We start from the raw sequence: 13944 nt of genomic DNA, 5'->3' as shown, positions 1-13944 counted from the left end.
GTAGGGAATATACCATGTATGCTCTATGCCTGTCTTCTGAGTGTTTCCATCACATGGTCCCTTCTAGCTTTAAGTATAATTTAGGAAGGCTGTTGGTGATTTGGTTTTTTTAGAACTTTTATACTATGCACTGACTCTATACCATTACTTGCTGATTTTTTTCTTCAGTCCTGATGCACAGATAAGCTGGAATTCTCCAAGAATGTATTTTTTCCATAAGGTTCCACTTGGAACCCTTGTCATGTAGATGTTATACAGATTGTTCATTGAGTATAAGCTGAAACATGACTTTGGATAAAAGGCATACTTTTCAAATTTCTGTTGTCTAGGGTGATGTCTTTGTGCTTGGAACAGCTTCTTTATATTTTATTCCAAGGAAATCTGAACATAATTTTTCTGCAGATAGTAGGTATTAGAGAACTGAACAACCCACCTCCAACAAAATTAATTTCAAAACCAGTAAATTTACAAATAAATTTCTGGAACATCTTTGATTTCTCAGGAAAGTAATGGTCTTGTGATTAGGCCCCAGATTTAAGATTCAGGTTCAGCTGCTAATTTTATAGCAATTACTGTGGTACAACAGGGTAAACATTCATTTAACGTATGTCCAAGATGTTCAAAATGAGTTTGCCTGGTCAAAAAAGAATTTCTCTGAAACTACATGTATTTATGATGGGATCAAATGCTGCAGCAGTGGTGCATTAGTAACATATAGAGATGTGTGCTATGGAGGGTATTCTGTCTTGGGGTTTTTTTTCTGCTGATTCAGGTAGTTTTTATCATGTGAGAGTATTCTATTATATGGCAAAATGTGAGGTGTTCAAAGCTTGGAAATGCGTTCTCAAGATTCAAAGTAATAAAGGTCACAACTTCCATAATTTTTTTGAAATGCACTGTCAGTCATGTTTTTAACTGTTCTTATAAGAGACAAGCAATAGTGGCTTTTCCTTGCTACTTGTTATCTTTGTTGAAACAATTTATTTAGATCTGGGTGATGGATGCCTGTTACCTGCTTCAATTTGTCTAACTGAAAGAGTGAATTAGTGTTACTTTACTTCCTTTGACTTATTTCTTAAAAGATACTTGTTTAAAGAAACCAAATTTTGCTGGCATCACATTTGATTAAATGTAAAAATCAATTTGTATCCAAACATCCAAAGTCAAGAGAATTATATTGTTAAAAGTCTCTACTCGTGGACTATAGTCTTCCACATATTGTGCAATATTCTACACTGTGAAACTCTACATTCTGTGTGGAGCCCCTTGGTGTTACCAGAACAGTATAGCCAAAACTGTATAGTCTGTTCTTATTATAAAATAGATACTAGGAGAACTTCTACGAACTTCTGATATGACTGAATAGTCTAGGAAATGCAACATCTTCACTTCTAAAAGGTGTTTCTTAAAAGAGCTGTCCAGTGTGTTATACTATTCAGATGATTTCAATTACTTCATTAATTCTGATCCTTCTTTGAATTCTAGTATGTTTTAAGAAGTCTGCCTTTCTACTTCAGTAGAAATAGTTACTAAGGTGTCATTGCAAATAAAAATAGTTCCATTCTAATGAAAGTTATTGGAAATAGATATTTTTCATTATTGTTTGTATTTGCATGTGCAGTAGTACTCACATTCATTGCTTCAGTTCTGCAGAACAGAAATTAACTGAAGTCTCTATCTGCTATAAAGCTTTCAACTTTGTCCTTTGGACTCTAGCTATAATAAACTCTATTAACCTTTGACTTCAGTTCAAAGGTGATTTGAAGTCATGCTTGATAGCCTATGCTATGTATAGAATTTGCATCCAGAGGAAAAGAATATTTGGTATGAATATGATTTATTATTGAAGATACTAGAGGAACAAATAATATAGATCAGAGATCAGAGTAGTGTTTGTCAGCAATTAAGCCTTAAAGAATGCTTGTAGAGACTAAACAACACAATGAGCAATGCCCAGAATAAATTGAAAACTTCAAATGCACTTTTAACTGAGTAGCTGAGATTTTACCTCCATGTAAAGACTTGGACTAAGTTTGGTATCTATATGAAACTGAAGTCAGTGCCATTTTCAGAGCTATTTTCACAAGTACAGTAATATTGTGCAAACATCAAGATGTGGGTTTAATTGTTCTCCCCCACAAACCTACGTAAGTATGTATGTAAATTTAGATGTCAGAATACCTGTTTTCCATTTTTAGGTGAATGGGCTCCATATTGCCAGGCTCAAAAAGGGACTGTTAACCCTTCTAGGCAATTGTTGGGTTTTGTCCCATGTTCTATGGTTGGTGTGCAACACTATGAAAGACTTTGGACCAGTTGGATAAAAATGTCCCTTTTTTTCTTTTTTTTTTTTTCTTTTTTTTTTTTTAATTTGTACAACACTTAGTATATAGAGTCCTTCCAATATAAAAATATAAATTCCCTGTATATTCCTTTTCACCAATCTATTTTGTAGAGACTTGGAAATTTAAAAAAAGACAGGGCAGCATTAGTCAGGCGTGACAGGGGTGCTGATCTGCAGTGTATTCCTTGGTGCTCCCCTTGGATTATCTAACAGCAGAGACAGCTGGTGTAACAGGTCATAGGATAGGCTGCCTGACTATCAGGTCATGTGGCAAAGGAAGGGGCCAAAGTATTAGATTGCAAGTGGGGGACATGTCGTCTCTGTGAAGTTTTTTGTTTGCAGGCCACTGCTGGTTAAGGTGACCCTAGCTCATTTTGTGCCCTTTTTTGCTAGCTCTGTAGATCAGGCTAAGCACCAGTGTCGGGCAGGTTTGAGTTGAGGAGCAGAAGGAAGAGGAAGCTATGCTGCAAGTAAGACACAGCTTAGGTTTGTGGAACCTGAGTCATACTCAGGACTGAAGGAGGGGCAGGCTACTAGGAACTATAAGACTGCAAAGATCAGGTTGGGAAGGAATGCAGATTCTTGAGGTACTATCAAGAAGATAGGAAGAAGAGGCTCCCTCACACAAGACCATGGGAAAGGAAAAGTGAAGCTTTTTTTATAGGTTAATAAGACACACTGTTTTTAGGTCACCAAAGAAGTATGGGACAATGATACAAAACCTTTGAAGCAAAGTCTGCTTCTGATGCAAAGAAGATGGAGACTTTTTTTTACAAGTACACACATGTAAAAGACAATGAGTACAAAATTCAGGGGAGATTCTGATTAGACAGTAGAGGAAAATATTTCACAGTGAGAGCAACTGGCCATTGGAACAATCTTCCCATAAAGTGGTGGATGTCCAAATGTTTTGACACTTCTAAGATTCATGTGGACCATCTTGTTTAGATCATGCTTTTACCAAGAAAAGTTGGACCAGGTAAACCTTAAGGCCCCCTCCGAACCCAGTATTCTGATTCTCTGCAGGTTTTCATTTATAGCAAAACTTCATGCCTCTGTAACTATTGTACATCTCCCTGCATATTTACTACTTTAAAGCATAAGCTATTTGAGAAAAATTATTTATAACTACAAATTGGATAATAGGTTGCTAAGAAACAAGGAATTCTTTAAAAAGCAGGCATGTAATTTGCTTAGCTTTGCTGTATTGCTCTGTGATATATGATGCAGAGATAGCATATGGATTTTCTAGTTGTCTTCTAAGTCTGAAAACTGCCAGGCACCTTTAAGTCTTTGGAACCAAGTAAGCATTCCCCATGCTGAAGGATGGATTGTACTTAGATCTAGTGCATGAGAAACCTCCAAAAGAATATGTGGAAAATATTTCTGTTCTAAGTTCCCAATGACCAGCTATAAATTATCTAAAACATATCAATGCACAGAAAAAAATAATTTATTAAAGAAACAAAGCTATTACACTGTCAGTAGCTAGGTTGGTATTCACTGCAAATCAATACAAGCATAAAATTGATAATATATTTATTGTGTTAAGGGTGGAGAGACTGATAGAAAATAATACCCCCTGCATTCCAGCTGGACCTTAGAGATGAGAGGGTCTGAATGTGCCTGGGCTTTATATATGTTTATAATCAATTTGGCACTATAGGTCTGGTTGTGTTCAATAAGAAGTTTCACAAGCTGAGATTCACAAATAGTGCAATATACCAATCTAAAATTACAGGTCAAGCTGTGCTCAGTGAGAACCCTCACTGTCCCAGATTCACACATAGCACACATAGTTTGGTTTATTGAAACAACAGAAACACAGACTTGGAACTGCTGTTGATAAACAGCACTAGATGTGACAGAGCTCTAATGATAACAATAATATTGTGTTAGCCTGGGTAGTAACAATAATCCTATGCAGAATTTTACCAAGCAGGTATCCCTGCTTGTGAAGAGAGGAGAGTAACCCACCAACTGACACCAAGATCTTTTTGGGCCTTTCACTAAGCACATGAAAATTCTATCCAGTTTACATACAGCCCCATCTTATTCTCCTCCTCCTTCTTTATATGTAGCATAATCCAGGTGGAGGATTAAGAAATATAGTCATGTATGGGGTAGCATGTACTTCAATAATCTTATTAGCATACTCAGGGTGTTGCTTTAATATTTAAATATTTAAACTCTTACTCAGGAAAAAGTTGCTTTTTTGGCCATGGTGTCCTTCAAGGTTCTAGTCATATGACTTTGGTATGTTCAGTTCTTCAGAGCCAAAACAGGACCATTCTATCTCCACAGGGCCTCCTCCTTCAGCCCACTCATCTTTTGTTGACATCAGCTGTGCAGAACTCCATCTGCAAAGATAATGTAGAAGGAATGTGGTGTAGGCTGTAAATAGTAAGCTGTCTTAGCCCTTGCCAGGCTTCTTGGTCATCACACTAAACCATCTTAAAATCTGGTGAAGAGGTACATTAAAAATGCATTTGTAATCCAGAACTAATCCTAATACAACTGCTGTTGAATTTTCCCAGGCACAATCTTCTACAAACTCAGTACACAAGAATCTATCTGATAGTGGCTAAATTTTGATTTGACCAGAACTACTTTCTTTGTATTCAAAACATCAGCCTAGCTACCAGAACATAGTTAATTATTAATGCATGCGTATAATCAGGACACCTGACTCTGCAGATTGTTTGCAGGTTAGCATAGTGTACTTCTGTTTAAGCAGATAAGAGAAGGGAAACAGGATTGGAAGTTTACTTGCAATGTTTTGTTAGGCTAAGAAAATGTAGAATATTCTTGCACATCAGTGCAGTTTCTACAGTTTCATTGCAATCTGGATTTAATCTAAAATGTCAAGGATCTTGGATCAGAGAATTCTGTTGTTAGTAATTTCATTTTCAGTAAGTCTGCAGAGTACAAAGGTACTTTCAGAATGGAAGAAGTGTGGTGATCCGGAATGTGAGAGTAAGTAAAAATGTGGATTTTTTCAAAGGGAATCTGTGGTGTATATGCAGCTATTAGGAATCATAATGTCGAAATTAGCAATGAAACAGACTGAAAATCAGTAGCCATAGTAAATGTTTGTTGTTAATATACCGAGTTTAAGAGAAATAGGCTTAAACTTATAAAACAAAAAGAGGAAAAAAAAAAGACTTGCTGGATTGTTGTGTAAGGTGTGTGATCAAAGTTCAGTAAAAATACTTGTAAATAGCTAGTTTTCCTCAGGTGTTCCCAAAATGGGCAGTTAAAACAACTGTAAAGTATTTTTAAATTATTCTTTAGAGATACAAAATAAAATAAACAAAATATAAATAAAATTTAAATGGTAGGTTATAAACGGGAAAAGACTTTATCATATGTTTATAGTACATTCATAGCCCATTCTGCAGAACTCTGGTTGTTTTCTACTGTAAACCAACTGATTTGGGATTTCTTTTGTAATCCTTACAAAACACTCTGTTAATATTTCCTCTTTACTTATTTTTACCTCCTTAATATGAAGCAACTAGTTATGTGTTTCTCAAAGGTAAATAACTCTGCAGGAGGCAGAGCCACTGAATCACAAGTGGGCAAATAATGTCCCATTTATCATCCACTGATTACCATTGTGAAATCTGTCATAATCATAGCTGAAACTGTTTCTAAGATGTTTCCACTGGTTTGACAGACTTGAGTGTTGTATTTTCAACATATTTTCAATCTACCACTTCCTCTGAAGTGGAAGAAACCTTAGATTTCCTCTGATGATGGATTTCTATTTTCTTGTGGAGCCATACCAAGTTCAGTAGGTTCCGGATGTTGTCTTTGTGGAACAGCATGGGAAATGGGTTTCAAACTGACCAGAGCACATCAGTAGTGGTTTCTGTAGGGAGACAGGGGTAGAGACAAAGAAAACTTAAAATAATTCATATTGAGCTGTAAACTTTTATGTTAAAAACATGTTTAAGCTTTATATCCTAAAATTGATGTAATTTCATCATAAGATAAATGTATTCAAAATAGAGGACAAAATCCCTGAAATAATTACTAGATTTAACTTAGAACTCCTAAACTATAAAATTATAAATATGCCTGGGAAATACTTTTTAGCTGTTTAGATCTACTTTAGTAATTGAATTTGTTAATCCTGCATACATCCTTTCAATTTAAGCATTGAAATCTTAGCTAAACAAGCACTGGAAAATGTCCATAAGATCTTTTTCCCTTGATATCTGCAGTACATAGGAAAGAAAACAAGACAGAGCTGCTTTTGCATTAGCTGATTTCCACTTGATATAAATGGATAAGTGTCACAACAAAGCACATACATTAAAATGTTTGCTATTGCAATTCATCAGAATTAGATATATATCAGATTTCTTCAGTAACCTGACTTCAGGCAAAATGAATGCTGTCTTTATTTATTTCCACATATTATTCCAGAGGCAATGAGCCGAGTTCAAGCCATTACCGACTACTTAGGGCCTGACTGCCGGTATCTTAACTTCAAAGCAGGGGAGGAGATCACTGTATACTCCAAACTTTCAAGGGAAAATGAAAACTTGTGGACAGGAAGTGTAAGTACTTAAATATTAAAGACTTTCCCAATAAATATTTTAGATATAGTAATAGCATAACAACCCAGTCTACTTTCTTCTAAGGATCTTCTCTCTCTTTCGGAATATTAACCACTCATGATAATACAGTATTTAGCAGACGGGTCATTGTTATTATCTTTATACAGAAAGAAAAAACCAAATCTTGGCAAAGATCACTCATAGAGAAACCAAGTCAAGATCAGAATACAAGTTTTCTGTTTCCTTCATCTTATCATTTGGCTGTACTGATTTAATCTGGTTCCCTTGGAAACACTCAGATCCATCAGGTCAGGTTCCTACCTACAGGTCTGGGGGTAAGACATCCAGTATTGGTACCTGACTTCACAGTTCTACTGCTTAAGGAAAGCTCCCTGAGAAGTTATCATGCACATTAAACAACTTGGAAAAAGTGTCAATGAAATTAGAATGGTCATTTAAGAAGGAATGGATGTATTGATCCAAATTAAGTTTTACTGCTAGTAAAACTGTGTAAGTGCTTCAAAAAATTAAAAAAACTACAAGACATTAGTACATTTTTGGGTGCTTTTTTTCCCTGTAAATAATCTGTCACATTTATTGTGTAACAGTGAAATTGTCTTTCTTTTTTTTTTTAATCCAAGAGTATCTTTGCAGGCACCTCACTATTCTTTGCTTTCCATGATATATCCCTCCATTTGGATATATCCAAAACCATACCTTCAATGTTTTGATGTAAAGACAGCAGTGGTTTATTGACCTTCTGGGTCCTATCATTAACTTATTTTCTGTAGTGTAGCCATCTTCATTGTAATTTTCTCTTGAGCTGCAACTAGTCTCATATCTGAATTGCATATCCTACTTTTCTTGTAACTTAATATGGGTCATTAGTTATTAAGGCATGACATTTTTCCCATTTGAGACAATGGGAAATTTGCAGCCAATTTTAGTAGGAACTGGCTGTGACCATCAGTGCACAGCACTGCCTTCAGCTGAAGCAGTTTTAAGGCTACTGCTTTGGTAGTACACAAACTCACATTCCTAAAAATAATACAGGTATAATATTATAGAGTAATATACTTCCCCTTGCTTTCTGAAATGGCAAGGGGAACACTTCTGTGATGGAAAAATAAACCAATCTTTTGACAAAGTAGAATTAAGGATATAGGGGGCTGTTCTATAAACTTATTGTTCATTCATACTTTTCCAGCACATATGAAGTACCTAACATATATATCACTGAAATTTAAATGCTCTTATTAGTTTTATATCTTTTACAGAAAGGGAAGGATTTTGGATATTTCCCAAGAGATGCTGTGAAGGTTGAGGAAGTTTTAATTGGAGAAGAAGTTGAAGTGCTCACTAAGGTAAACCAATCACCAGATTTTCCAATGTAGTTTACACCAACTGAAAATCAAATATCCAGTTAGAAATTCCACTGTTGACGTATATTTTATTTTACATTATTCAAAACATGTTTTTATAATTGTTCTATTTGTGTGTTCATTGTTCTCTAAAATAATTTCTGTGTAATTAAAGATATAGAACCTTTAGGAATAATGTAATTAATTACAGTTCTTTGTGTAAAGTTATAACAGAAAGAACAACGATAATTTTGCTGCGCTAGACAATGATATAGAAAATTACACATTAGGACATTTTAAAAGTTAGTATTATTCTTTTAGGAAACTGATTTCCTTTGTCTTCATGAAGATAAGTACACTTTTGAAAACGAAGATAACACATTATATGATCACAACAAAGAAAGTGAATATTCATTGTCTGATGTAGAATCAAAGCTGCATGAAAATGAACTCTTACAATATTCAAGAGACCCCATACAAAATGAAGAAAAAAACGAATCAGTTTCTGAAAATGACTCTGAGGAATCTCACACTCAGGAGTCTGTAAACAAAAAGTTGGTTAGAAAAGATGATACTGAAGAGCCACAAATGCAAAACAGTCTCCCAGTAGAACCTGTTCAAACTCAGTCTAGCTGGATTTCAGGATGGTTCACCACAGAAAGTGAAAATTATGAAGAGCCCTTACAAGATGTTACTGAATCTTCAGAAGCAAATAAATACCAAGGCAAAGAAACAGAGGTAGGAGCTGAAAATTATTTACAGGAGCCAAATGATGAGGAACAAGAATCCTCCACATCTAGTTGGTTTCAAGGTGGACTGACAAGCTTTCTGTATTTTGGTGAAGAGAATGAAGATGTTGATTTGGCATCAGAAAAAATTAATCCACCAAACCATGATGTGTCTGGTGTGCCTGAGCATTCTAGTACTGAAAATGAAACAACAGACACCAAGGTATTGTCAGAAGAAGAAAAGAGTGAAAGCCAAGAATCTGAATCAAATTGGTTTAATTTGGGTTTAAGTGATGTTCTTAATTTTGGCCATGCCAAGGAAGCTACAATTGCTACAGAGGACCAGAGAAGCAGAGGAACAACAGACCAAGCAAACAAGAATGAGGAAGATCAGACTTTAGACCAGCAGGAATTACATATGGACAAAGAATCAGAGGAAATAGCTAATGAGGTGACAGATGAAGAAAATGAGAACTATGCACAAAAATTAACAAATTCAAACATTAACAGGCCAAATCCTGGGGAGATACCAGCAAGTGCACGTACTCTTAATGACACCAAAAACACCTCAAGTAGTACAGAATCATCTTTAGATATGCAAATATGTGACAAAGAGAAGCCAATTGAACCTTACAGTTCAGAGGAAGACTTGGTATCAGAAAGCCAACTGCTGAGAAACACTGATGCTGAAAAGAAAAACCAAGAGTCAGAAAGCAGACGTGGCCAATCAGGTTGGTATACAAATATCTATAATACTTTTATTTATTATAATATGGACAAACATGATAATCAACAGGGACATTAATCAATTGCATCAAATTTCTTGTTCTCATGACCCCCTCTGAATTGTGATCCCTGAGACACAAAAAGTACAGGAGAAAAGCCTGAAATATCTGAAGAACAAAACCATTGCTTCTCTTTTAGTCACTTTGCAGACCTAATGAAGTTTCTGAGTTCAACAGCCAAAGGGCAAGTGCAGCATTATGGGGAGCTACCAGGAACTGCAAATAATAATCTGGGCATCAAGAAGACCACATGTGACAGTGAACTGAGTCTTAGTCTAGAAACACCTGAGAAAGACAAACTAGTCAAAGGTTATAGTGCAGAAAAAAAAAATCAGCATCCAAAAGCCATTTCAAAATGGATAGTACTGTAAAAGACTAAATTCACAAATCAAAGTGTCTCACAGGCAGCATATTAGGTAACAGTAATGCAAATACCTCTAAAGAAAATGATCTTTCCTTGTCAGCTGGCAGTGCAAATTAACAAACAGGGCAGTGGACAAAAAACTTAAACAAAATCTACTTGTCAAGAATAAAAGCAACAGCCATGTGACATGAGTAAACTTTTACCCTTCGAGCTCTCTAAAATATATCACATTTTTCAAGAAGAAAAAAAAGACAGCTATTATCTTCTAAAACCATTTAACTAGAAAGCCAGACTGCTATTTAAAAACTGGATTAATTAAATCCTGGCAACCTGGGATGCTCATAAACCTGGCTGATATGAGTACAGTAATTTCATGATTATAAGCCGCACCATTTTGACTAAAATTTTGGTCCATACCCAAAGTGCGGCTTATAATCAGGTGCGGCTTATATATGGACAAAGAACGAAAAGTTGCTGTTTTAGTTTGGAGGACAGGTGTCTGCTGAGAAAGGCAGGAACTTCTCTTTGAAATGGAGAATGTAAATCCCCTCCCTCCAAATTATTATAATTTTGAAATCAAGGAGTTTTCAGGCAAAGATATGGGAATTAGGAATAACAGTTCTTTTCTAGGGAAATTAAAATAGAAATACAGTACTACAAAGAAACAAACTGCAAACCCTGACAAAGTCAGAGTACAACCTGATACCCTGTCAGGCAGGGTGTTGGTAGCAGTCCCATTAAATGGTGGCTGCATCCTCCTGCAGTGACAGATGTGGTTCAGTTGGAGCAGTGCTCCTGTAGAAGGTGTAGTTTCCTTCCGGAGGTCCAGTGGTGATGTGGAGAAATCCGGTTTTCCTCTGGAGTCCAGTGGAGAAAGGGGCTACCTTAGTGTCCCAAAACCTCTGTTTTTATCTTGGTAAGAAATGTTGGGCTCTTCCCCCTGGCAGGAGCAACTTCCAATGGGATGCAGTAATTTTATCAGTCCCACAGTGGGACTCAATGGCCATTAGCAGAAAATGACTCGCTGGAGGAAGGATGGGTTGTGAAAAGATAAAGAACAATGCCCTGCCTGGTTTCAATGCATGGCCCATTAGCAGAATATCTGCCGTTGAAATAAGGATCACTGCCCCCACCCTCAACAGATGGTGATAGAATAGATACCTTTTATCACACTCTGTATTGTAACGTGCGGCTTATAATCATGAAATTACTTGTTGAAAAAGAAGATACTGTTGTAACTGAATGGATGAATAATGCTGAACAACAAATTGCTGCTACTAAAACTAGTTGAAGGAAGGAAAGAAAGAAAGAAAGAAAGAAAGAAAGAAAGAAAGAAAGAAAGAAAGAAAGAAAGAAAGAAAGAAAGAAAGTCTGAAAATATGAGTCAAAATCCAGAAATACAAATAATAGCAACTATATTTTAACAAAAAGGATTTCAGAAGTACTTTTATGAGACCAGCAGGGTTCTTTGCAAATATATTTAGTAAAACTAACAATTAAGCCTGTCAAAAAAAGTTTAAGCATGTATGTTTGGTCAAAAAACCCAAATGAAAATAGAAGTGAAATTAGGACTAGTACACTTCAATACTGCACAGAAGGAGAGGAAGTTGAAAGGAATGTGAACAATATAAGATACTATTAAATATAGAGAAGGTGCAGAAAAAAACCAAAACAAGGCAAATATTGTATGATGAACAGTTTTACCAAACCCATATTTCAACAATTTTATTTAAATTAAAACAAGATTTAAAGCAATCCTTAGAGTATGTCTGTGATGGAAGCAAACTGCTGCAGCAGCAGCAATTTGAAAAGATTCATGGTAAAATCACAGCTTACTCCACTAAAGATAATGCTATGTGGAGGGAACAGGTCATTGTGTCTGCACAAAAGGGGCACAATTTGGATACTGAACAGAGAAAATATACAGAAAAAAGGAATGTTCTTCTAGAGCAGCCAGAGCTTTTGTCTGCTATAACAATTAAGTGTGCTGGCCAAACTGCAGCTAAAGTTACTAGAGTCATGTTTCACTAACAGAGATTTAGCAAGAACAAAATATTCTTTGTTGGCAGAAAAAAAACCCACCACAGATACAACACTGTCTCCTTCTGGTGATTTAAAATGAAGAGGTAGTGAGCCTAACTTATACCAGTTAATGACTGATTTATGATATTTCAATTATCTAATAATACAAGTTGAGTTAATAAAATGGTAACAGTTAAAGAGCAAATTACTCATCTTGCACTAGTGGACTATTTCTAATGTGTATCTTTGGCCAGCACTGTCTTGATGCATATTATTAAATTAAAAATTTGTAACTTTTTTTCCTTTGTGGGTAAGCACAGTGTGGGATTTTTTTTCAAGAGTATTTTATTGGCCTTAGTCAATTTACTCCAAGTCACTAAAACTGAGGCAGCCAGGTGCCTTCAGTCACACTTCTGCATGAACATGCCTGTGGTTTCTTGCATTTTGCACAGAGGCTTAATATCTTGTGGGAATTTGTTAATCTTTAATCCTACATGGCATTTTTAACTGTTCTCCCTCTAAAGCTTACCCCACTTGTATTGGATAAAAGAAAGAAACATACTAATCCTGACCAGGGAATCTACAAATTAATTATCAAAACCAAACATACTTTTTTCCTGAATACTGATTTTTAATTACTTTACTACAACATAAATTTTGTTTAAAGCTCTATCTTTCAAATTCTGAAATCATTATTTGTATAGCATTTCTTAAATCATAAATCTGTAGCACGTTTTCTCTAATGTGATACTCTAGTGTTGGGCTTTAAGCTGAGGAAAAGAAAAATTTAAAAATTAAAATCTCTGTAGAGGTTAATATCTTATAGGAGTAAGTTGAGTCCTCTAAAAATAACCATGATTTCCCTCACAATTATGTCCAGGAGTAGGCAGAAGAAAGCTTCTAGAAGAAACACCAGAGAAGGAGCATGAAATGTATGCAGCTGTAGTCGGTGAACATGACAGTGACCAAGATTCAGAAGCAACAGCCATTGCTTCAGTAAATTCTGAAACAAAAATGGACAGTTCAGGACCTGACTCTCTAGCTGATGACAGAAAGTCTTTCTCTGATGCCATCCAAAATTATGTTCCAAGTAATGGTAAGTGCTAATTTTCTTAACTTTAAGGAAAACAGATTTGCAATCTTAAAAAAAAAGCAAGAAACAACGAAACCAGTTGGAATTAAATGAAGTTGATAATACCTCTTGTTTTATTCCTTATGATCAAACCAGAAGGAGGCTGGATACATCAGATACTTCTGTGCTGGAATGCTCTTGAGATCAGAGAAACAATAAAATCTGCATCGTCAGCAGTGACGATTATCGTCAAAATGGTAAGAATTCTTTCTGTGATATAACATTGACATTAGTGCAAGTTTAAGCCAGCTACAAAGTAATGTTCTGCAGTGAAACTCCTAACAAAACAGAAAAGGAAAAAAAAATCCTTTTAAATAAACCCTCTCCCTACTTCCAGGGTTTTCTGATGCCAAATGAGACAGAGTACAAGAAAATTGTAGGTCAGCTGCTCATCATCTGCCTCTTTGCAGTGCAGAATCTGATGAACTTAGGATGTGAGGATTTGGGGTTTTGTTTAGTGGGTTTTTTTAATAGCCAGGAGACATCTGAGTGGTGGTTTTAAATTTTTGTTTGTTTGGGATTTTTTTGGTTTTTTTTTTTTTAATGAAACTAATAGCTCCCTCTAGTTCTCAGAATAGTATTCACTAAGTTTGCTTGGATTTAAAAAACTTGGGTTATGATGAGTAAAATAAGCGACAAG

General features: G+C 35.6%; 1 protein-coding gene across 1 annotated transcript; it reads left to right on the top strand.

Annotated features, from left to right (window-relative positions):
* Nucleotides 1-5205: 5205 nt before the first annotated feature.
* LOC116997389 (melanoma inhibitory activity protein 2-like) lies at nucleotides 5206-13807 on the top strand. Its single transcript, XM_033061998.1, has 5 exons — nucleotides 5206-5320; nucleotides 6779-6912; nucleotides 8190-8276; nucleotides 8595-9732; nucleotides 13053-13807. The coding sequence occupies exons 1-5, from the start codon at nucleotides 5206-5208 to the stop codon at nucleotides 13277-13279; spliced, it is 1701 nt and encodes a 566-aa protein (XP_032917889.1). The 3' UTR covers nucleotides 13280-13807.
* The last annotated feature ends 137 nt before the right edge of the window (nucleotides 13808-13944 follow it).

This window comes from Catharus ustulatus, chromosome 6, assembly GCF_009819885.2.
Source record: "Catharus ustulatus isolate bCatUst1 chromosome 6, bCatUst1.pri.v2, whole genome shotgun sequence".
Classification (NCBI taxonomy): Eukaryota; Metazoa; Chordata; class Aves; order Passeriformes; family Turdidae; genus Catharus; species Catharus ustulatus.
The sequence above is the reverse complement of the archived record's forward strand: the minus strand, read 5'-3'. Positions and strand labels throughout refer to the sequence as shown.

Excerpts from the sequence above, each read along its gene's own strand:
- LOC116997389 (XM_033061998.1), top strand. The coding sequence starts at position 5,206 with ATGTCAAGGATCTTGGATCAGAGAATTCTGTTGTTAGTAATTTCATTT. Across the intron at positions 5,321-6,778 it reads TGGTGATCCGGAATGTGAGA|AGGCAATGAGCCGAGTTCAA; the intron begins GTAAGTAAAAAT and ends ATATTATTCCAG. Across the intron at positions 6,913-8,189 it reads AAAACTTGTGGACAGGAAGT|AAAGGGAAGGATTTTGGATA; the intron begins GTAAGTACTTAA and ends TATCTTTTACAG.